This window comes from Stylophora pistillata, chromosome 11 (genome assembly GCF_964205215.1).
Source record: "Stylophora pistillata chromosome 11, jaStyPist1.2, whole genome shotgun sequence".
Classification (NCBI taxonomy): Eukaryota; Metazoa; Cnidaria; class Anthozoa; order Scleractinia; family Pocilloporidae; genus Stylophora; species Stylophora pistillata.
This window is the reverse complement of record NC_142529.1, coordinates 10,727,318-10,752,279: the sequence shown is the minus strand read 5'-3', so window position 1 is coordinate 10,752,279 and position 24,962 is coordinate 10,727,318. Positions and strand designations below refer to the sequence as shown.

Sequence of the window (24,962 nt, the reverse complement as noted above, 5' to 3'; positions counted from 1 at the left end):
TTCTGTAACTTAAACAACGGCATTTAATACAAAAGCAATTACAAAGAAAGTGAAAAACAGGTCAATACAACAATTGGAGTGGCGTGATATAATATCATCCGGCTCCAACTAAACTTTCTGAACTTTTCCCCTCGACAATTCGTTTAAGACATAATTTTGAAACTGCCATGCCGTTTCCGAATAAAAAGAAAAGAAAATTAAATTATTCATTGAAGCTTTTCGTTTTCCAACTGAACAATTGGTTTTTAACAGCATTCTTAAAATGTATCTGATACATTTACACAAGGTACAATTTATCGCAATCAAACGCAAAAGAGAAATCTTTCTAAATATTGGTAAAAACAAGGTTAAACCTTGGCCATAACAAATAGAATCAGGCGCTCAAAGTCTGACAAAATGAATTAATAAGATGCAGAAAATAACTTCGATAACAAATAACTAGGTAAAATTCCTCGAAAAGTTAGTCACGCAATTTCCACTCGTCTAGAACTAAGATTATCGAACAATTGCGGGACAGCTGATTGCTCTTCAAGTTCTCTGGAAACTATCTGTACAAGCATATAACTTTCACTCAGCTATACGGCAAAAATGGATTAAGAAAAATTTTAAAAAAAGAAACCTATTCGACTTAGACGAAAATGCAACACCTAAAAATGTGTTTATAGGTAACGACTTCATTCATATTACATTACAGCTACCTAGCCAGTCGTGATAATTTTAAGACATCACTTATTAAAAAAAAAAACATTATAAACTAATTTAAATCAGACATCAACACACTTTAAAGTTCTTTCTCTTTGATATGTCCAAAATTCAAGAGCATTTCTGGAAGCGAAGAAACAATTTTTGAGACAATAGAAATCTACAGGGGCTCTTCTTGAATTTTTAGATTGAACCGTCGTTTGGTTCTCTCTGTTTTGAAAAGAAGACCACCACAGACATTTCATCGGAAGCCCAGTAGGTTTTGGTACAAACGTCTACAGACAACTTTAAACTGCATCAGCTTTCTTTCTTGAAGGCTCACTTCCTTAACTGAAAAATAATAATAAAAAAAATACGTTGAGAAGAGCAAACTTAGGGGAGCTTGTTGAATTTCCGTAAATCTCTTTCCTTAATTCGGCTATGCGAAATAAGACGAGACAGTGCATAACAGGATCAATTCGAACGAAAGTGATTTTTAACCTCTCTTGTTTTCTACGAAAAACCATATCGTAGAAAATGTTGCGAGTCATTTGCATGCCATGTCAATTTGCTCGTGCAACAAGGAAACTCTAGCCTGAAGAAAAAGAATCGCATGGCAAAGAAAAGCATCTCTTCCCACATCTAAAGCTATCTTTCTGATCTGAAGTCGCTTAGTACTGAATTAAAGTTATAAACAGAGTAATTACATGGTTCAGCATCTAAATTTCCTCGAAATCCAGGTGAACATCATCACCAATGAGTACGAATGGTGCCCACTGCTTCACCTCCTTGAAATTTCCAGATTCTCTCATACACTTCATGGCTTCATTAAGAGCTTCACTTGCCCTCTTGCCTTTAACCAGTGCATCGTAGAAGAAACTCATGAACTCCAGGGTTGCCTCGTCTTCAATCGCCCACAACGTTACCACAACCGATCTAGCTCCGGCACCCAAAAATGCTCGCGCGATGCCGACCACACCCTCGGCCATGACCTCCCCACGGGCTGTGTAACAACAACTTAGAACAACTAGTTGCGCCCGCAGCCCAACTTCTAGAACATCTTTCATCGTCATTAGATAATCAGTCTCTTGAGGCTGAGGGTTTTCTCTTGCGGTGTTTGGAGCCAAAAGGATTTCTCCAGTTTCCATTTTACCATGCGCTGCAATGTGTACTAAAGCCACCGATGAAAGTCGTTTTAAAACTTCATCTTTTGAGGCCATTTCTCTTATTAGTGGGGAAGTATTGAGGATTCGTCCGATCATCGCAACTTCTTTCTTTGCTCCTGGCAGTTGTATCAACGGTTTTCCCTGATGAAGGATATGTTTAAAACATGGGTCGCCGACAAGCAAAGCACCAGTCTTCATGTGGAATTCAGCTGGGCAATCATTAATTAATCGTAGAGTCGTCAGGGACGGAAGCATGCGAATTCTGAGAGAGTCACTTAGGTATGTTGACTTCGGGTCCTCTAGAGCTGCATAAGGTACAAGGCAAAATGGCCCCTCAGGGACAACTGTGAGCACTTTACTGTCGATCAGATCAGCGATGGGAGTAATGGTGATATCATAAAGCTTCTGCAGAGCAGTTGATTGTGAAGACTTCACATCGATTCGAATCATATCGTTCGCCGCCTCCTCCTCTTTCAGCGAATCAATCGGCCGATTCTCACCGGTTACAGCATCTCTACTAGAACCGATCTCCTTAAGGGCGTTTCTGTTCATCTGCTCGATGAAAAATTCCAATTCTTCCTGATATCTGTAATTATTGACATGTACCTTTCTCAGCTGGACGTTATCATTGCTAAGGAAAATCCAGAAGTAAACGCAAGGCCCACTAATGGCGATGAAAACTGTAGTAGATGGAACACGACTCAGAAAAACGTCTGGGCTGGTATTTTCTGAATAGTCTCCAACCTTATATTTCGAGTTCATAAGATCTCTCAGAGCCTGAGCACGTCCTTTTTCTGCGGTAAAGAGAGCTTTGACAACTTCACCAAGCCTAAGGTTTATGCGCCAGAAAGCTGTGTATGCACCTTTGTGCTGATTGCGATAGCAAATCTTCCAGTTGTCATTAGGTTGAAGACTATCCCTGATATCATCATAAATCCTTACACTCGAACGACAGTGTTCAAGCGCTCTCATGAGATTCCCTTTAGATTCCAAATTTATACCAAGAGAAAAGTGTGAGCCTGCCTCTCCTGCCTTGTCTCCCACTTCTTTAGCAATTTCTAGATGACGTTGATGGTACCCGATTGCTGTTTTGAACTGTCCTAGACGAGAATAAGCGCAGCCGAGATTGGCATAACTTGTTCCCTCTGCGGCCCTGTCTCCCACTTCTTTGGCAATTTCTAGATGACGTTGATGGTACCCGATTGCTGTTTTGAACTGTCCTAGACGAAAATAAGCGCAGCCGAGATTGCCATAACTTCTTCCCTCTCCGGCCTTGTCTCCCACTTCTTTAGCAATTTCTAGATGACGTTGATGGTACCCGATTGCTGTTTTGAACTGTCCTAGACGAGAATAAGCGCAGCCGAGATTGCCATAACTTGTTCCCTCTCCGGCCTTGTCTCCCACTTCTTTAGCAATTTCTAGATCACGTTGATGGTACGCAATTGCTGTTTTGAACTGTCCTAGACGAGAATAAGTGCAGCCGAGATTGCCATAACTTGTTCCCTCTCCGGCCCTGTCTTCCACTTCTTTAGCAATTTCTAGATGACGTTGATGGTACCCGATTGCTGTTTTGAACTGTCCTAGACTACCATAAGCGCAGCCGAGATTGCCATAACTTGTTCCCTCTCCGGCCTTGTCTCCCACTTCTTTAGCAATTTCTAGATCACGTTGATGGTACGCGATTGCTGTTTTGAACTGTCCTAGACTATGATAAGCGTAGCCGAGATTGCCATAACTTGTTCCCTCTCCGGCCTTGTCTCCCACTTCTTTAGCAATTTCTAGATGACGTTGATGGTACACGATTGCTGTTTTGAAATGTCCTAGACGAGAATAAGCGCAGCCAAGATTGCCATAACTTCCTCCCTCTCCGGCCCTGTCTTCCACTTCTTTAGCAATTTCTAGATGACGTTGATGGTACCTGATTGCTGTTTTGAACTGTCCTAGACGAAAATAAGCGCAGCCGAGATTGCAATAACTTCTTCCCTCTCCGGCCTTGTCTCCCACTTCTTTAGCAATTTCTAGATCACGTTGATGGTACTCGATTGCTGTTTTGAACTGTCCTAGACTATCATACGCGCAGCCGAGATTGGCATAACTTGTTCCCTCTCCGGCCCTGTCTTCCACTTCTTTAGCAATTTCTAGATGACGTTGATGGTACCCGATTGCTGTTTTGAACTGTCCTAGACGAAAATAAGCGCAGCCGAGATTGCCATAACTTGTTCCCTCTCCGGCCTTGTCTCCCACTTCTTTAGCAATTTCTAGATCACGTTGATGGTACTCGATTGCTGTTTTGAACTGTCCTAGACTATCATACGCGCAGCCGAGATTGGCATAACTTGTTCCCTCTCCGGCCCTGTCTTCCACTTCTTTAGCAATTTCTAGATGACGTTGATGGTACCCGATTGCTGTTTTGAACTGTCCTAGACTACCATAAGCGCAGCCGAGATTGCCATAACTTGTTCCCTCTCCGGCCTTGTCTCCCACTTCTTTAGCAATTTCTAGATCACGTTGATGGTACTCGATTGCTGTTTTGAAATGTCCTAGACTATCATACGCGCAGCCGAGATTGGCATAACTTGTTCCCTCTCCGGCCTTGTCTCCCACTTCTTTAGCAATTTCTAGATCACGTTGATGGTACCCGATTGCTGTTTTGAACTGTCCTAGACGAGAATAAGCGCAGCCGAGATTGGCATAACTTGTTCCCTCTCCGGCCCTGTCTCCCACTTCTTTAGCAATTTCTAGATGACGACGATGGTACTCGATTGCTGTTTTGAACTGTCCTAGACGAAAATAAGCGTCGCCGAGATTGCCATAGATTGGTCTCTCCCTGGCCTTTAGTTCAGCGTCAGTCTTGCTTAGTAAATCTAGCAGAAGCTTATTATTATCATCAATCTTAAAGCGAGTTGAGGTTAATTAGCTGATAAGAAGATTTTAGAGGAAATGTGCTTTTCAGAAATAATGGAATATTGGGTAGAGGTGTAGATAATAGACTTACTTTCTTAAGAACACTCTCAGCGAGCTCTCCTAGTGCAAGTGACTCCTTAGTTTTAGACGTCAGGGTGATTTACATCTAGACACACCAACCGGGGTTTTTTAAACTCCGGTCCTTGGCACTTCTCAGTGCGCCGTTAGTAAATATTGCCTGCTTTACTTTGCTTGTAACGTTTGAAACATTTATCAATGCAAAGGATACGGCCAATCCTGTGTACAACCAGCTCCTTGCTTCTTTATACAAGCAAAGCTTGACACAAGCGTTGGCTCCTGAAAAGAAGGAAATAATGGGTGGTTAGAGGTATTTCACCATCATTAATATAAAAATATAAGAAAATATCGACTTAGTGTTTTTTTCCGGCAATTTGAACTAGTGGGAGGGCTTAAAGTGAATAATAAGAACTAATGCAAAACTGTTGCCAATATTGTGGGTTCGTTTCTAAAGAAAAAGTGGCGCTGCTTTGGTGGGGGGTATAACAAAATGATTTGTTTTATTTGCTGAGTTGGCAATGTCAATCGGCCACCGAAGAGAGTTTTTAGAGCCAACGATTTTAGCGTTAGCCCTTCGTCAGAGCGTTCTGACGAGGGGTTAACGCTCGAAACGTCTTTATGGTGACCAATTTATACTATAAACTCAATATAGGTTCATATATATCATTGACACCTGGGGTGAAGTCAACCAAATTATCTTATGGCAGCAATATAGGTTCATATATATAATTGACACCTGGGGTGAAGTCAACCAAGTTATCTTGTGGCATCAATATAGGTTCATATATATTATTGACACCTGGGGTGAAGTCAACCAAATTATCTTATGGCATCAATATAGGTTCATATATATCATTGACACCTGGGGTGAAGGCAACCAAATTATCTTGTGGGATCTATATAGGTTCAACTGCAAACTTGTCGACCCTAACTTGCAGTATAGCACACATTTCCGCGCCGGATATCATTGACACCTGAGGTGAAGTTAAGTCCCTTTCGACAAAATCGCTGAAAGGGTTTTGATGACCTATGGTTGAAAAACCCACCTTTCTTTATAGCTTTCATTAAAATGGGTTCCAACTGAACAGAAACTGTTGCATCACTGAGACATTCCTCGTAGTTTCCTATGACATTCAGAAGTTAAGTGTAAGTGGTCGTTACACATCGATTGCAATTTACGAGTGACATCCGTTTATTTGTTTATCCTTGAAACCAGGCGACAGTCATTTTACTGGGTAAAATTAAGAGGAGAGACGGTTTTCGGTTTTACCCTCCTTTGTACCACTTGAAAATCTGCAAACGACACTGAAGAAATGTAGCCACACAATCGATTGTTGCTTATTGACCTATTGACATTTTAAAACTGGTAATTGGTCGTATTTAACTGAGTGTGATCACAACTCAACTCACAAAGTTCATCTTAGACGATTCTAAACACGTTACAATTTTGATGAGAGGAATATTGATCAAAGAAGCACCTCTACCCGTTTTTTGTATCATTTTGGTCCCATGCAGGATTTTGTTTCTTAGGCTCAATAACCCAACGCGTACCCAAGTTTTTTATTTGTGATTTTCCTATTTTTTTTTTGTAATATTTTAGTAAGTGAATAAGATGTCGAGGAATAAGTCTTTACAGGATGAAAAATACTTCGCGTTGTTCTTTGAAAGCTTGAAGATCTGAGTTAAAGATGAGTAGTTGGCTTGGATTTGGAAATTTCGATTTTTGTATAATTAACAATTATTCCACTAGCGCGCGTTGGATATGAGATGATTATAGCCAACTCGGCGCTACGCGCGTCGTTGGCTATCTATCATCTCATATCCAACAAGCGCTCGTGGAATAATTGTTTTATTAAAAACGTCGAATTAAATTATTAAATTTTATTAAATTTTTAGCTCCCTTTTAATTTTAAGCTGACACGTACGCTTACCATATTTGTAGATTATGGTATATTGGCTGATATATCATAATGGCTAAGCCAATAAAAAGTCTTGAATAGCATTATCCAATGATCTAGTTTTTAATAATTTATTTTATCTCTACATGCTTAGACTACGTTTTATTATTTTCCACAGCATGTTTTGAGAGGACCTCTCGCTTTTCCCACCACAGCCTGCATGAGTTTGAAAAATCATCTACTCGTAACTGAGAAATCGCCCAAGCTATTGTCTCTGGCGTATCTCTCAAGCCAAGATAATCATCTCGGCAGGCTGGTGTGAGTACTTCCGAAGAGTTCTTATAAATAACCGTGATCCAGAAAGATTTTTTTAATGAAATCTGGGGTGTCGCATTTGACGATATCTCCGTTTTGGTTAACGTCCTTAGCAAAAATATCACATTAAATCGCGAATATTATTCTGATTATTGTCATCTTTATCAGATTTTCTGAGAGATTCCCACGTTGTCCCAAACGAAAGAGTCACCTTAGGACTCGAAACTCGGCGAGAGCAACCTTAATTAACCAAGAGAAAATCCCTGAGGGTCACAAGAAATAGCGCAAATTTCTTCGGAAAAATTCAAATCACGAGGTCTGTGACCAAGCCTGGCAAGAGGGGGCGCTATTTCGTGCAAGAGGGCTCTTCTACCACTTATAAGTTAGGAACTTCTCAAAAAATGCGACGAAAGGCGGTTTTCTTAAAATTTCTTCTTTGCAGAACATTTCTGCGTTTCGTTTGACATGAGATATTCAAGTTACTATTGTCTTTAAATAAAATGCGGAAAGAACTTTAGGCGTCGATAAATCATGATATGAATGGTTCCAGATTTTTTGATTTTATTATCTTATGCTGCATGGAGGATTTAGTAGTTTTAGCAAGAAATTCTTACCCAAATGGAAATGAGCTGCTGCCCTGTTGCTATAAAGCTTGGCGTTTAGCCGTGTATCTTTGCAGTTCACTTGAAGTCCTTCCGTGTAAGAGTTTATCGCGTCATTAGTTTGTCCTTTTCTGTATTCTATGTTTCCTTCCTCGAGACATACTTTCGCTATATCTGAAATCATGCCGCTCGTGTGTTAATGGTTTTGAAATGAATGCAACGACTTTTTACGGATAATGCCAACCTTTGTTGCCTAAAAACGAACTTTTATGATGTAAAGAAGCTTAGAGCTCTCCAGAAAAGGAGAGGAGAAGATTTCGGAAACAATTATTTACGCATTTCTTTAAATAAAACATATGTAGTTATGGGAATTCGTCACTGTATCTTGGCTATTAAGTAAAGTTATTCGGTTGGCTTTTATTCATAGAAGCTTTCCAAACCCCTTTTACACCATTTGCTGGAGATTAGTACTCTTAGATGCTGTGGGTGAAGTACGGTGGAAATACTTCGGCGGAAAACGCGAATCGTCCTTCGAGCCCTTCCCCGCTTTCATGACATCCTCGAAGGAAACTATTGATTGTAAGATTCCAAAAAGTTTCAAGAACTTTCGATTCAATTCTTAAAGTTATCATGAAACTTTTGACGATCAAAGATAAACGTCCTGCAGAATACTCAAATTGGAAGTGGCGAATCGCCCGGTCAAGGTGGTGATCACTTGTTCAAAGGAATGATCGATAGTTCACATATAATATTGTTGATAGCATGACTCTTATTAGGCACTGGTTCTCTCACCTCTCAGAGGGTCATCTTGTACATCTATTTTCCAGTCAGTTGAAGTGGCTTCACATTCCTGTGTTGCTGAAATTATGATAAAAATTAACGTACCCTTGTTAGAGACCACAACTATAAGCGATTCCAGCGTTTCCACATTTACCCGGTAACTGTAGCGAGTTTCGTTACCCAGGATACCGGCGCATTTATTTAGCTCCTATAAACCTTTAAGAGTAACTGTCCAAAAAAAAGCCGAACCAGACTTACTCAACCACTCGACCAAACGGCCTTAAAACCGCTTCAAAATATTCATGTGGCAGTTTTTTCTGTTGCTTTCTCTCACCTGTGGCCTGACGCTCATTGTCCAAGTCCACTTCTTCTCCCGTTGTTGGGAGGTTACTTTCCGCCATAACTAGAAATAAAAACGGAATCGATTGTAATGAATGCGTGTACGGTCCGTGCACGGTTCGTCCAATCATTATTTTTAATGTTATAATATATGTTGACCAACAGTCAAAGCCAATGTAGAGTCTTGTTTTGTTTTTTCACTCCACATTATACCAGTACAGAACCTGATTTTACCTCAAACACATATCGTTTTATTAAATTTGAAGTCAAAACCACTTTACCTGATTAATGTAAAGAAAAAAACGTCAAATCGACAAAAATTGCCAAAATTTTAGAAATAATCATTTCTTTACTTCTGCATTATGATAAAAAGCCAAAAACAAAATCAACTTCTGTTTATCGCTTTTCGTTTTATGTGCAAGTTTAAACAGAAAAACGAAAATTGACTTCCGTTTTATCGTTTTCTGTTTTTTGCCTAAACTAAAACAAATAAACGAAAAACAAATTTTGAGTTTCGGTTAGTCGTTTCCTGTTTTATTTAAGTGCCTTTGGGGGTACATAACCTTATGCAAAATGGCCGGGGGAGGGTAGGGGAGTCCTGTATATGGGAGGGGTTAACGCTCATTTGCGATTTTAACGGGAACTCTTGACCAGTGATAAGCCCTCTTATATTCAGCTCTTAAGTCGCTGTTGCTGATTGGCTAAAGCCATGCGTTTGTACAGCACTATGCTTTGAGCGCGACACGTCGACCTCGTGAGGAAAAAACGTTTCGAACCGTCAGTCGCGGCCGTCAAAGTTGCTTTTTAATATCAAAAGTGTTATAACGAGACAGAAGTAAAGGCTATAGACGTATAGAGAAGACCAGAGTAGTGTGCTTTGTATGTTGTCTTGGTGGTGGTGCTTTGATCGCGTAAATATTAATGGAGGACAGAACATTCGTCCTTTGGCGCGCACAGCAGCGAGTGAACTGAAGATGACTTGACAGCTGATCGTATTTCGGCAGTGTTTAAGGTAAGACCAAGGGTAATACAGCATCTCAGTGGCAATAATATAATAGTATTTATCACCATAACATTGACAAGAGTTTCTACTATCGCTTTTCGTTCGGTTTTTATTTTTTTTTAAAACCTCGCAAATACCAAGGTTGAGTGTTTCGTTTTCCTGCGCGGCTCAGTAAATAGCACCCGATAATGAAGTAGCAGTGCACATCTCTATTTTAAGAAGGATTTGTTTCCGTTTGTTTTGTTTTTTATGCTTTGAGCGCTGACTCTTCCTTGTTTCAAAATATTTTTAGATTGAGAGGAGGTCCACAGTTGAACAGACCAAACCACGTCACACTGAATCAAATTAAAAAGATAACAATCCAAAAAAATACACCCTAAACAGCACAGTTGATGAACAAAAATACAAAATATTTTAAAAAATAATTACTTTGATCACAAATAAAGAAGCGACCTAACTTTTTCTCCAATGGAATCCGAAATAGTTAATTGATTCATTGATTGATTTTGAACCTGCTTTAGTCGCAGGCATGTGTTTGTCTTCATAGAGAACACTTCGATAGGAGACTTTCGCTAACTCGGCTAAGGGTAAAGTCACCCTCCACAGACTAGACATTTAGTTGTCGACAACTATTTGTTATTGGCAACTGAAAAACCTAATGTGTGGGACTAGATGGCGGCAATTACGCAGTTTCCCTTTTGGGGAAACTGCATTAGTTGTCGTCAAGTAATAGTTGTTGAGGATTTCTCAAGCCCTTGCAAGCCTGACTTAGTTATCGACAACTAATCCTCCAATGTGTGCAGCCAATGTGTGCAGTGCTTTAACATTTAGTTGTTGATAACAATTGTCGACAATTGAATGTCTAGTCTGTGGAGGCCCTGCAGTGAATGTAATTGCGGTAAGAACAAAACACTGTTCTCCGATGGCCACCGCAAAAACCCAGTTCAATCTGGTTCCTCCTCGGGCGCTTCGATTTTAGTCGCAAACAGGCGAGCTCGACGCAGCAGAATCGGGGAAATTCAATGGTTTCCTGTCTGTCCTGCGAGTTGCGAAATAGTACAGGGAGAGATGTAATCTCGTATTAGGCAACAGGGACTACACTTGCTCAGGTTGCCAGAGAAAAAAACAAGAATTCGCGGTTTTTTTATAGTGGAGAAACTCTTACTGTATATCTTCAGAGGTGTCTCGCACCCAAGCGATGTAGCGCGTCCCGTTTAAATTGAAGATACCTAAACTCCTGTATTAAAGTAAAGCTTATACGACTGTGGCTATCAAACGATACTAAGAATAGTAAAAAAAAAGTGAGTTGCCGAATTTTTCATGATCACTAAATGCGAGCTCCCGAATCACCTTTTGAAAGCTACAAGTGAAAGCCAATTGCGTTTTTGATCAATTTAATTTTTTCCTCGGTTTCAGGCCCAAAGCGCTAAAAAAACCATGTCTGCGTTTTGCCACAACCCGTTACAGTAAAACGTTATAGGACATTTTTGAAATAGGTGAAAAAAATATGGAGTGATTTTAAAAAAATATGATCTCGGTAACAAGGTACTATTTAAATTTGGGGGCAATCGAACAAATTGCCTTTGAGTTATAGCTGTTCTTTAAAGTGTGCTTCAAGCGGAAAAAATTATTTGAGAAAACAGCGTGAAAAAAAAACTCATGCTTCGCAAACAAACTCCGCCCACCAATGCCTTCAACTAGGTTCTCACATAACTGAGCCAAATAGAGCAAAGTGAAAAACTCGTGTGTTTCACAATGCACTGAAGGCGGGGAATAATTTTTCTGTAGCTCGGTTTTTCTTGAAGCTGCACTGGCAAAATGGGGAGGACGAAAAAGATACATTAATGCTGCAGTGGCTGGGCGAACATACTCCAAACGAAAGCGCGGCAGACACACCCTGGCAAAGCAATTGTGCATGGATAATATTCCAACGATTTCTCAGTATCGGACTCATGAGAAAAGTCTCTTTCGGGGGTGGGGGACACCTCCATTTATGGGCTATATAGGTATGTGCCGCGGGATAGGGTAAGGTTTTTGAGGTTCTCGATCTTTAAATAGGGTATCGTTTTTGCCCCTGTGAACAATGTGTTCCCAGCGCTATCCTTGGATAGGTTACCTAAATTTTATCAACTAAAATTGCAGTGCAAAAATGCCTAGCTAAACGAAAAAAACACTAATCTGAGAAAACCAAAATATCCAGTACAAGTATTTAATTGCAAACTGATGTTATAAAAATGTGCGTTGTGTCGTGCGCGGTTAGCCGTTGTTTGCTTTTTTTTTTTTTTTTTCCTTGAATAGAGTGTCATTCTCCGGGTTTGGGTCTTAAATAAGATATCAATTCTTGTTTGCTTCATACTTAGATAGGGTCAGGGTTTAAGAACATTCGCAGCACACACCTATCTGAAGTTTACGGGAGTGTCTCCCCCCCCCCCCCCCGGTCTCTTTAAACATATCCCTGTTACCGCCGTCAAGTTCCCAAACTCTTAGAGAACCTCTTTCTTCGCTGGAGTAAAACCTCCATTTCTTTGCCAACATGACCTTTTTCAAAAACTTTTTTCAGAAATTAGACATTACTCTTTGACCATTAAAATTGACCAAAAGTCTAAATTTGAAGAAAATTGACCATCTGAAGGTATGCGGACACGTATTTTTCAGTAGAAGCGCAAATCTGATAACCTGACATGCTAAGTATTAACAGGTCACTCTCAGCGACCAGTCCGTATTTTTGTTTCAAAATTCAAGTTCCTGAAAAACAATCGGGAGGCAAAGCCTGATAAAAATCTGAGAGTTGATTCTGTTTAAATGGAGTGACTTTAAGGGAGGCGCATGCTGGGCCTGAATTCCCCACAACTACTGTATGTGTAAAGAAGTGTTAGCCCAGATTATACTGAAAATACCATAGTGAATGTTAACCAATACCCATTCATATGACTTTTAAAACACTTTATTTGCAGGAGCCCAAAATTACAGGCAATTAAAGGTTTCATGAACATACATTGGACCAATCAAAAAGTTTGAGGACAGATTTCAAAAATAATTTATGCTTGACTGCTCTTAAAAATCTCTGCCGGGCCATCCTCAGGCTAAGTCAGGAATGAGGTTTAAAACAAATATTGATTAAAAATTATTACTTTTATGCAGGACCTGAATTCTGGGGAAAAGAAACAATGAAGATATATGCCTGCCGAGAGGTAGAATACGAGCGCATGAAACAGAAAAGAGCCAAGATGACGTCCAGAGAGGTAAAAGGGAAAAGAGGCAGGTTTACGAATGCGTCATCACTCGCTGAGTATTAATATTCAAATATCAATCTCATCTTGGTTAAATCAGATGACATGGAAGTTCACATCCACCGCCACACGAATTGCTGCAAGAGACTACGCGATTTAGAAAAAGCGCTGGCCACCGCATTCAAGTGCACCATCTGCCTGACTATTTTTCCACCAGATGGTGTCGAATTTGCAGGTTGCTGCCAGCGTCTTGTTGCTTGCGTTGAATGTGCCGAAGAATGGTATCAAGGAATCAATTCCTGCCCACTCTGCAGAAGCGAGGAAGGAGGCAGCAAGAGCCAACGGGCACGTGGATTTGAAGGGGTTCTAAATCTTATTGAACCAACATAGAATATTTCTTAAATCTTGTTAAACATTTGACACATTCGGTTTGTGTCGGAAAAAAGGTTGTGTTGCTTTATAGTTGTAGTAAATCGAACGGTTTCGTTTACATTTTACAGCAAAGTTTGTCAAACATATTATTTCTATCAAAAGTACTTAACAAATAGACTGTCTCCTGTTCTCGTTAATATTTTTGGATTGCACTACGAAAGGAACATGTTTAGTCTCCTGTGAGAAAAAACTAAAACTTATTGGCGAGAAAGGTGTCTTGTAGCTGTATGTAGTATGAGATAGCATCTCTAAAGAATACATAATTTCCATTAGCAATTGCCTAAAAAATTACATCAAAACGTGGAAAATAGTTCTTAAATGCTTTTTTTCTAATATCTTTCTTTGCTAGCTGTTGCTCCAGCGGATCGATTCCAAACGTTTGGTCCGTAGTCAAAGTCCCACTGTACATTTGAACAGCTACTTGGACCGTTAGTACAATGTTTCTGTTAATGGCCACCGCCCTGTTTTTTGCCCATCTTCTTTCCAGTGGAACACCTTTGCCTTCGTAGCAAATAAAAAAAATTCAGTAATTGTCCTCGTTATGAAATTAATAAAGGGTACTTTCCCTTTTTTAAGCACGGTCAAAGGCGAAAAACATCGTGTGTGACTTTAAACTGTTCGCTAGCTGGTGCTCACAAGCAGTAGCTCATCGTACAATCAGTGAGTACTCACAAGCAAATCAATTAATCAAATCGCGGGGAAAACACCGTCTGTCTTTCTAATTATTATTATCAATTAGCAGAAAAGGATGATTTGTAGCGGGAGCCGGTTACCTGGAATTGGGTGCGAGTTCCAAGAGCTAACAGCGTACTCTATTCCCACTTCTACAACTTGTCTCGTTATCCAGGAGACACAGTATTTGGTGACTTCATCCTTCCATATCGATGACTCCTTCATTTTCCATCTGGACAAGTGCACGCTTCACAGGATAGTTAGTGCGACAGTTCATTTCCACCCACAGTCGTTCCACCGCATGGTTCTATAGGAAGAAAAATTTGCGCTGATGCTAATTGGCACCACTGTAAAGTCTTTCACTTATTTTGGTCATTACTTACTTGTTTTGACTGTGTCTGTACATAGGGCTGCCTTGTATTGTTGTTTCGATACAGTTTTAGCCTTTCTTCTACAAACAACACAAGATAAAACTCCTTGCCATGATCTACTCTAACTTGATCCCAGAGACCGTAATGTAGTAATGTTTCCCTATAACAAAGATAAAGAGCACTTAGAAAATGTTTTCCTTACATTATTGCTATTATAATTGTTATTATTGCAATTGCAGTTATTATTATACAACAAATTAGCTCAGTAACATTGCAGGATGGCATCAAGCCGCCTTAGATTCATTCATCATCGGTATCAAGGACTTACCTAAACACCTCCTGCTAAATAACAAGGTTGTTCTTTAATGGCATAACAGACTTAGCCGTAATAAGTGATCTATAGCCATCAACATCAATAACTTCTGTTACACCGTAGCGAATTAGTTTCTCATTTTGATCAAGGTGGAGTTTATGACCAAAATATTCTGCGTAGTACGGAACTGGATTTAAATGCCACATAGTTGATGTCTGTCGCTCGCGATGATACTGAGGGTTGACTCTTTTGAGTGATTGTCCCACTCTGTTTACTCCAAACCGCAAACCTCTTGAATGTCTGTCATCATCTTCCTTCCATACGTGGTACCAACCTTGTGCGAAACATGAAGGAAGTGTGTCAAGATAATAGCCAGACAAACATTGCAAGCCACTTATATTATACGAGTCCACTGAAACTACGCCAGTGAATTAAACAGTTCATTGTAAATCCGTTCCCATTTCTTCGTTAGAGATGGAAGCGATTGTTTTTTTTTAATATTACCTTGAAAAACAAAAGCAGAGAGATTCATTTTTATAGTCGAATGGTAATGATCTCATGACGTCATTTACTATCACTGTACTACATACAGCGATTAAGCTCGCTGAAAAAAGTTGCTAGCAAAATCATCACTTAGGGCCCGTACGCACTAGGCCGACAAAATTTAAATTGCGTTGAAAATAGCTTTTGAGTTCCTTACTCTACGCAATAATGGACTAGATACCACAGATAATTACCTCGGCAACAGCTGATGAAACAACAGCATCAAGGTCTGCTTTCGATAAGCTTCTATCTCGACTGCGAATGCTGTGTTGTGCGCAAAATCTTCTCACGCTTCTCTCCGATAATCCATTCACTCCAGGGTGAGCCTGTCGCAGTAGAAAGCTTACTTCCTTGTGGCTTTTCTTGTCATTTTCCACAAGTTTACGAAGATAGTTATGGATACCGAGGCTTTGGATCGCCATTCTTGATCGAAAATTCCCGCCAAAATTGAAAATGAGCGTTAACCCCTCCCATATACAGGACTCCCCCTACCCTCCCCCTGCCATTTTGCATAAGGTTATGTACCCCAAAGGCACTTAAATAATACAGGAAACGACAAACCGAAACTCCAAATTTCTTTTTCGTTTATTTGTTTTTGTTTAGGCAAAAAACAGAAAACGATAAAACGGTAGTCGATTTTCGTTTTTCATTTATTTCTTTTAGTTTAGGCAAAAAACAGAAAATGATAAAACGGAAGTCAATTTTCGTTTTTCGTTTATTTGTTTTAGTTCAGGCAAAAAAAGAAAACGATAAAACGGAGGTCAATCTTCTATTTTCTATTTAAACTTGCACATAAAACGAAAAACTGTAAACCAGAAGTTGATTTGTTTTTGGTTTTTTATCCCAATGCAGAAGTAAAGAGATGATTATTTCTAAAATTTTGGCAATTTTTGTAGATTTGACGTTTTTCTTCACATTAATCAGGTAAAGTGGTTTTGATCTCAAATTTAATAAAACGATATGTGTTTCGGGTAAAATCAGGTTCTGTATTGGTATAATGTGGAGTGAAAAACAAAACAAGACTCTACATTGGCTTTGACTGTTGTTCAACATATATTATAAAATTAAAAATAAGGAGTGGACGAACCGTGCACGGACCCTATATACCTGCAGGCAGGCATTGTTATATATATATATATATATATATATATATATATATATATAACAATGTTTTTCTACTCAATAGAGTTACATATGGACTTTAATACAGGTCTGTTTCGTAGACCGACAAGGAGTTGGTGCACTCATCAGTTAAATTCCATATACACTGCTGCACCGCTTGAGTCTATATACATAAGGATTGACACTGAACGGGGCTAACATCTCTGGCAGCTAAAAGATCAAAAGAAAGACTTCGCAATCTCCTGGAAAATTCTAGACAAGCCCAAATATTACAGCAATCTTACTAAACGATGTAACCTATGCACTACCGAAAAATTCTATATTCTCTATAAACCAGAAATGGTAACGCTTAACAAACGTAATGAACTCGTATCAACTTGCAGGCATAAGCGAAATTTTCTCCTTAGATTCAACCGCATCCTTAAGAACCCGTCATAGTTTAAATTTTGTATCGATCATGCTGCCTATATATATAAACTCAAGCGATGCTGCAGTGTATATGGAATTTAACTGTTGAGTGCACCAACTCCTTGTCGGTCTACGAAACAGACCTGTATTAAAGTCCATATGTAACTTTATTGAGTAGAAAAACATCGTTATTATCGCTCCTTTACTGTTGAGCACTATTCTGGATTTATCAGTATGGAACTTACCAGAAGTTAAATATATATATTTATTATCCAACTACACCTAGACTAGTACATATAACGCCATAGACGAGTACAAATATCACGCGGTATTTGTACTCGTCTATTGTAGTACCGGTGAAACAGGTTTTCTCGCATCGCGCAAGCGAAGAATTGGATTGTAGTTACGAAAACAAAAACAAATGGCGGACAATTTGAATCATATTTCCGACGAGGAAGAGTCAGAATGGCTGGCAAATATAGATCCAAGTTCATTAGATGAATCGAACGAAGAAAAACAGCTTGACGACCAGAAAATTTATCCATTTAATGAAGAAAATAGAAACAGTAGCACAACAACGCGCCAATTCCGTTCCTCTTCGCATACTTCTGTCACGCACTCCCCGTGAATAAACATCCACGAAATTCGCCCGCACTGAAACAACAGTTTGGCGTGTCGGATAATAAATAACTTATTAGACGTTTTGTTGTGTAGTATCGCTGAGTATTTTTACTTGTTATTTGTATTTTGACTCGCCCTACGGGCTCGTCAAAATACGGCACAACTCGTAAAAATACTCAGCGATACTACACAACAAAACGTCTAATAAGATATATATAAATCCCTACATAATTAAAGGGATTAAAACTAGATCTACAAGCGCAAACTATTAGAATATGGCATTAGAAATCTTATGCCTTTTAAAGTGCATTTGAAACAATGAATCTTTTACGAAACCTCTCAGTCTTGAAAACCGGGTTGAACATGCGTGACTTCCTGAGTTTATGACACTTGGTATTTTGTGGGGGGAGTAAATTCCTGGCCTTACAGTCTTTGTTTTCCAAAATGTTCTTAAAAAGTTTGTCCGTCAGGGCTTGTCTTCTGCCTGGCAGAGTTACAAGTCCTGCCTTAACTAGCGCTTCGTCATAAGGAAAACATGGAAAAATGATACGCATCGCCCTCTTTTGTACTGCCTCTGACTCGCGACAAAGATGCACGGGTAGACTGTCACGAAAGAATGGGCAGGCATATTCAGTAATAGCGAATGCAGCTACGATAGAACTGTACTAATTCATCAGAACCTAGACCTGAGCGCTTTAACTGAGACAGACAAAACAGGCGTTTCCTAGCCTTCTTAAAAACTTTGGCGATATGATGGTGCTATTTTAAGTCGCTCAAAACATTTACAGCAGGGATCTTAGCATGCGAAACAATATCAATTTGATAGTCATTATTAACAATTAATAGGATCAAGATCTCGAGTCTCCTTTGTACAAAAACAAATCCTCATTTCCTTACACTCCGTCTCGTTTGGATGGAACTTGTCCGAAGCAGCACGCGAAGCAAAGGCGTCCTGTTGCGTTTTCCAAAGTCAATAGTCTGGGCAAATGAAGTCTACCACAAGAAATTTCGTTGACCGACGTAGACTGAAAGTGAAATGTTGGGAAATTTGAAAAAAAATATTTCCCAATGCATTGCCGAGAAAAAAAACTTTGTTGCTGCATGATTTTTAGCGAGATGTTTTTGAAATTTTTCGTGTTAGGCTGGTGTAGTGGTCTGGCCTTTCAGAGCAGTATTCTGCACTATTATTAGCATTTACTGCGCCTAAATTTTTACCCTCTCATGTATGATGTAAACGCGTCAACACATGTGCTAATTCAGTCCGTTACTGTACGAAAAGAATTCCCACCAAAACCAGTTAGAATTTTGAGTGACTACTTTGTGGTTACATAGTTCAAATTGCTTAAGACTAAAATTTAACTTCTCTAAAATATGACTAGGGTGGTGAGCTTTGCGAAAAAGGTCGAATCATGTTCACAAGCCCGCCATCGGAAAACCAGAATATTAAATCGTGACGTCTTCAAGGTTTCAATTTCACACATGATCATGATCAAGAGTTGGCAGCAAACGTCGTCGTGGGGTTAAAAGTTTTACTATCGTCAGCTTCTATTGATGTCTTCTCCTCATATTTTTATGTTGCTCTCATGCGATGAGACCAGCGAGTTGGCGAGATAAAAGGAATCTTGTGCTCTGATCGGCTAGCCGAAAAGGAAAATCAAAACTTGCTCTCTCGTGATTTCCTGCTTTGATCCCGCAAAATGGTAATTTTAGGAGGTTTAATACTTCTTACTGTAGTAGCCAGTCAATTGTTTTTTGCATTTGGTTCATGTTGTACAGATTTTCCAGCAGTGCTGGCTATAACAGAGTCGCCGAGATGTCTTTATGTCGGTCAAAACAAACTGGCTACGACGAGTCTCGCGGATTCATCTGGTAATTTCTTCGTGTCTTTGTTTTCTTATTTTTGTTACTGTCATAGCGTTTTTCATCACACTTAATTTCGTTTTCTAGAAATGTTGGTTGCTTTAGCTATAAATACAACAGGCCATCCATTCTGCTGAGGAAATTGCATAGTACGTGGACTTTTCAGCTGTAAACCAATTGAGAGAAACCAAGGAATTTATCAGGGATGCATACGTGGCATACTCTCGAATCGTTTCACAATAAAGCTGGAATATTCGAATGAAATTGAAACTCCATTTTTTTTTTTTAACGTCTCAGCCTTCAAACTGCTGTCAAAAATTACATAATGAAAACTAAATGTACCTGTCAACTGTCATCCTCTGAATCCGTTTATTCCCCAAAAGATGCCATTTTTTAGTTGTTAATGCCTGAAAGTATCAAAAATAATAAGTTTTAACCCGCTGTAATATCCACTTTTGTTATTAAAATTGTTCTGCTATTATTTATCAAAAGTTATCTTGTACATTCATTTGTTGTTTTTTGTAAGTTTGTTTCCTTTTAAAGTTATTTTTGCATTTTTCTGTGTTACGATGTAGTCATCCTAAGATTTAGACTCAGTTATTTTCCTTTTGGCGGAAAACATCCGCAACATCCTGATTCTCCTCAGAGCAGGACACTCTCCGCCATATAAAACTGAATCGAAAAGAGTGAAGTCAACCCGTGAGTTTTATTCTTGTAGCAAGAGGACATGTTCTCTTGATTGCACCGCAGATTTGCTAGAAAACAGTATCGTGGCAAAGAAGTGACATTGAATCAAACTGCTCTACAACTTAGCTCACAAAATCCAAAGATAGGGTTAATGCTCCCCTTGTCGCAATTTATTGGGGAGAATATAGTGTTTAATCAACAAAATATTCTCTTTGTTCGGTTTTTCTATAATTTTCGTAATAAATTGTTGGATTTAGATCAGTATTTTTTAGGAAATGTTCCATTTTAAGCTCTTGTGGGGGTTGTAGAGCTAACAAACTGTGCATAAAATAAAAGTCTTTCCAGTTATCTTTCCGTGAAAAGTGTTGGGATTTCCTCAAATTTTCACTTTTTAGCTTTCACCTTGACAGCCCCATGAAACCTCTAAAAATAATAATGGTGAATTTATTTCGCGTAAATGACGCGCGCTAATTCTGCACTGATGATATTTGCGGTGAAACGTATAGATTTTGCAAGCTAATTCGATGCCGTTATAGATTTCATTCCTATACAATTATTATGGAATCGCCAAAGCGGTTTTTTTTTTCTTCCGCTCATGCAGAGGACGTCAACGTAGAACATTATGAACGGCGAACTATATTTCTTAAGTCTACATTAATCAGTTTTCTCTCACTAGAATGAAAATTTGGGGCGAAAGAAAAATAAATTTAGCTGTTATTATCTGTGATGGTTTTTTTTTATTGCATTCATCCTCACTTTGGGAGGATAAATAACATCCACTGATCACCGTCGGGTTATATATAGAACCGGATGGAAATGCCATCAATTAGCAGTTTTTTGCGTGATATTTTCTGTGGAAAACCGTTACGACAACCAGCATTAGCTTTACTCACCTGCTTGCAATAAAACTCCAAAACTTTCTTTTCCAAGAAGGATACGTGACTTTTCGTTGAAACTATAGGAAAACAGATTCAAAGCGTTACGCGTTTACTAAAGAAAACGTTGACAGCTTACACCGGATAAAATTCGTGCACTTCTTATAGAAATACTAGATGTAGACATTCAGGTCGTTGCTGAAACATTTCTCTTTGGAGAAACACTTAGAGTATTTAAAAACTCTTTTAAGAAAAATTTTACTGAAGAAGATTTCTGCAAGCTGGGACAGAGTAAGAGAAGTCTGAGTCTCTCTTGAGGGTTTTAGAGCCGCAGTTTTTCCAGATTCTGCGTTCAGTCGCGGTAAGGGAGGCCATATACTAGGATTCGTATGTGACAAGCGCCGGTCATAATTCTGGAGTCAACCATATGGTAGCTTCATAGATCCTTCCTAAGCAGATGAATCAGCTACTTCAAATTCTGTTATTTGTTTCTATAATCAGCATTGTGAACATTTTTCTGTCATTTAATCTGGTAATAGAAGAAATAGACGAACTAGTTTTCTTTTTCGTTGATCGAGTTAAGAACAGTTTGTTACGCTTGTCACGATTATATAAAAAAGAATAAATCTCAGCCCCCTTGAGGATTCAATCTCTAAGCCTGCAGGTCTCCCCTTGAATTTCTTCATTCGACGAAGGAGTTCAAAACTTACTCTCTTTATCTATTTTCAGACATGACGCTTTCGACATTGACTCGTGTTTCATATGAGCCAGGTGCATGTCTGTGGATCTATGGTAGAGCTTCACATCGTAAAATCCGAAGTTCAGAGGCTCGAATCCTCAAGGAAAACTCAATATGTCTCTTTGTTATCCAACTACACTCCGTAGAGTACAAATAACGCCATATACGAGTACAAATATCACGCTGTATTTGTACTCCAGAGAACCGGTTAAACAGGTTTTCTCGCATCGCGCAGGCGAAGAATTAGATTGAAGTAACGAAAAAAAATGGCTGGAAAATATAGATCCAAGTTTATTAGACGAATCGAACAAAGAAAAACAGCTAGACGACCAAGAAATTTCTTCATTTATCGAAGAAATTAATAAACGCGGTAATTGCGTTCCGCGGCACTTCGCATACTTGCGTCACGCACTCCCCGTAAATAAATATCCTTGAAATTCGCCCGCACTGAAATAACAATTTGGCGTGTTGGATAAGAAATAACTTATTGGACGTTTTGTTGTGTAGCATCGCTGAGTATTTTTACTCGTTATTTGTATTTTGACTGGCCCTACGGGCTTGTCAAAATACGCTTATGACGAATAAATATTTTCCTTTGATTTTTTTGTCTTATATTTAACTTATTTCAACCTATATGTTTAATCACTACCCGCTTAACATTGTATATCTCTTATATCCTAACTAACTAATTCAGTTCTCACCTTAACTCTTGTGAAAATGTGATTTTTCCCGCAAGTGTGTAACAAAATGGTTCACTCGGTAACACGAGCAGTTTTGATGAAGCTGAATACTATTATAAGCATGACGAAGTCGGCAGAAACCGAAAATTATGAACTGTTTCTTTCGACTCATTCGTAATTCGAGTTTATTTTGCGGCTATGCCATTTCACTATTTATCTGCCAACTTGGACTCGGACGTCATATTTCAGCCTTTCATTTTCATAAATCTGAAGATGGCACAACTATGTTAATCTTCATCCTTTTCAATTTAATTTTTTTCGCTAGTGTGGCTGGTCGTTAAGAATCAAGTCTTTCCAAAGGTTGTATTGAGAGCGTGAGCTCTAAGTGTAAAATCAAGATTTATTTCAGAAATAAAATCGACCAAAACTAGCCTTTCCGTTGCTATCGTCTCACTTGAAAAGAAGTGTATGGGGTGGTCTATTCTCCTCGGCCCTGCTTCACGCGCCTCTTCATTGCACGCGGTTGGACTCAAAGGAAACGCCCGATGTATAAATTCGGCTCCGTTTTTTCTTCCTTTTTTTTTCTTTTTTTTTTTTGCGTTCAGTAACAAAACGCAGTTCCACTACAGCGCATGCGTGAAGTGTAAGCGTATGGTTTAAAGCAATGGCTGCCTGCGTGGACAATTCCTGCCTTGATGTACGCAAAAGAAATTCGATGGCTATTACGCTTAATATACATACAAAGTCACACACCGTTCGCGGTAGACCCACACTAAAGCTTGTAGAGGGTTTTGGGAACGGGTTGGTCCGCGAACTGTCATTGAGACACTGCCATCTATCAAAACACTTGGCGTTAAACTTGATACCATGTTATCTTTCAAGGATCACATTACTAAACAGCTGCAAAAGGTATACGCTAAAAGTGGCGCACTCAGAAGAATTAGGCGTTTTGTCCCTGGCAATGTTATGTTAAGGCTCTATAAAAATTCTCCCTCATTTTGAATACTGTTGCCCCCTCTTTCTTGGAGTGGGGAATGTGCAAGTGAATCGGCTAGAAGATGCCAACTATTATATTCTTAGATCTCTGCTAGGTTATTGCAAATCTACTCTTTATGATGAATTGTTGCGAATCTTGAATATGGAAACGTTAGACCGGCAGAGAAGGAAACAACAATCCCTTATTCTGTTATATAAATGTTTGCATAACGACGGTCCCAAATATATCGGAGATTTTTTTAGTTTTAGGGAAACTATGTACAATCTGAGAGGAACGGACATTAACTTGTGCGCACCTAAATTTCATTTACATTTTATGAAAAAACCTTTCACTTATATGTGTGCGCAGCTGTGGAATGGATTACCCACAAGTGTGAAACTGGCCAATAATATCAACCTTTTTAAGAAGCTTCTTTGGTTCAGGTGCACTTCTTCTCTCATTGACCATCTAAAGTCCATGAATGACAAGCTGAATGCATTGGAAATTGATAGAGTTACCCATCATTTAAGGTACTCACTCAAATTCAAACCTCAATTATCCCAAACTCAATTATCCCAATTTTTCGCTTTAATTTGTAGACTTGCTTCTCTGCTCCATTATCTAGGAACAGTTATATCCATATTTTCCATTATCCAGACTTTTGATTATCCAGACTTTTAAGCCTAGTCCCTGCCAGTGTCGATAAGCAAGGTTCAACTGTACTAATATTTAGCAGTGATTCCATTTCATTTAGCGGTATGTTAATATCAAGTTTTCAGATATCATCTTGATTGGTCAGGAGGAGAGCATACATGTATGCTTGTAGATTTTATGGCCTCATGTGGAATGATGTAACTTTCTGACTTTTCTGCATGCTATTGTAGCCTACACTTTTCAGAAGTTTTATCCTCTGGTTACTAAGCAATTACTCTTAAATTTTGATCGCAAAAACAAATTTAAGAATAAACACTAGCGAGAAAAACACACAACGTTTCGATGACTCCATGTCATCATTCTCAAGTGAGAAGAGAATAAAAATGAATAGTTAATTTATACCGTACGAAGGTGGCAAACGTAAAAAGTTTAAAATATTTAAAATATTTAAATAAATAATTGCGCGTGTTGAGTTCATAAATGTAAACTATTAAATAAATAGTTTCGCGTGTATGGAATCCGATTGTTTGTTCAAAGATGATTTGAATGTGATCATCTAAAGATGATGTTTACAAACCTTAAGTATCCCGATCACCTCATCAATTCCACCATCTCTCACTTTGTCACCTCAGTTAGGTCGGAAAACCCTGGAGTGCAAGCTCAATTATCCTTCAACGAAAATGCTGTTCACCGAGTGGTTTTGCCTTTTAAAGATCAAAAGGCAGCTGACGCAGTGAAAAGGCAATTATCAGATCTAAGCAACAAAATCGATCACACCGTTCATCCCGTGTTCAAGAGTCGCAAAATCTGTGAAGATCTCAGAGTTCGTGAGCCTAAACCTCCTATAGTTGGCCAACAATGCGTTGTATATAATTATAAATGTGATCTCTGTGATGCAGAGTACGTCGGGTACACCAGCCGGCATTTACATCAACGTATTAATGAGCACCGTAATTCGGCCATCGGCAAACATCTAAAGAACGACCACGGCCTACAAACCATCGGCGACCTGA

At 39.0% G+C, this 24,962-nt stretch overlaps 1 protein-coding gene and 2 pseudogenes across 2 annotated transcripts; 1 reads left to right on the top strand and 2 right to left on the bottom strand.

Annotated features, from left to right (window-relative positions):
* On the bottom strand, positions 1-20,982 carry LOC111343979 (uncharacterized). Its single transcript, XM_088738294.1, has 9 exons — positions 20,919-20,982; positions 19,681-19,745; positions 8,759-8,827; positions 8,437-8,502; positions 7,657-7,818; positions 5,876-5,953; positions 5,041-5,108; positions 1,389-4,739; positions 1-1,032 (listed from the first exon to the last, which is right to left on the bottom strand). Exons 3-8 carry the CDS (start codon positions 8,823-8,825, stop codon positions 1,401-1,403), a joined length of 3,780 nt encoding a protein of 1,259 aa, XP_088594420.1. The 5' UTR covers positions 8,826-8,827; positions 19,681-19,745; positions 20,919-20,982; the 3' UTR covers positions 1-1,032; positions 1,389-1,400.
* On the top strand, positions 11,760-13,386 carry LOC148720003 (uncharacterized; annotated as a pseudogene).
* On the bottom strand, positions 12,695-15,749 carry LOC111343980 (uncharacterized; annotated as a pseudogene). Its single transcript, XR_015992937.1, has 5 exons — positions 15,509-15,749; positions 14,800-15,118; positions 14,484-14,631; positions 14,202-14,407; positions 12,695-13,929 (listed from the first exon to the last, which is right to left on the bottom strand). The product of XR_015992937.1 is annotated as an uncharacterized LOC111343980 (transcript).
* Positions 20,983-24,962: the final 3,980 nt, after the last annotated feature.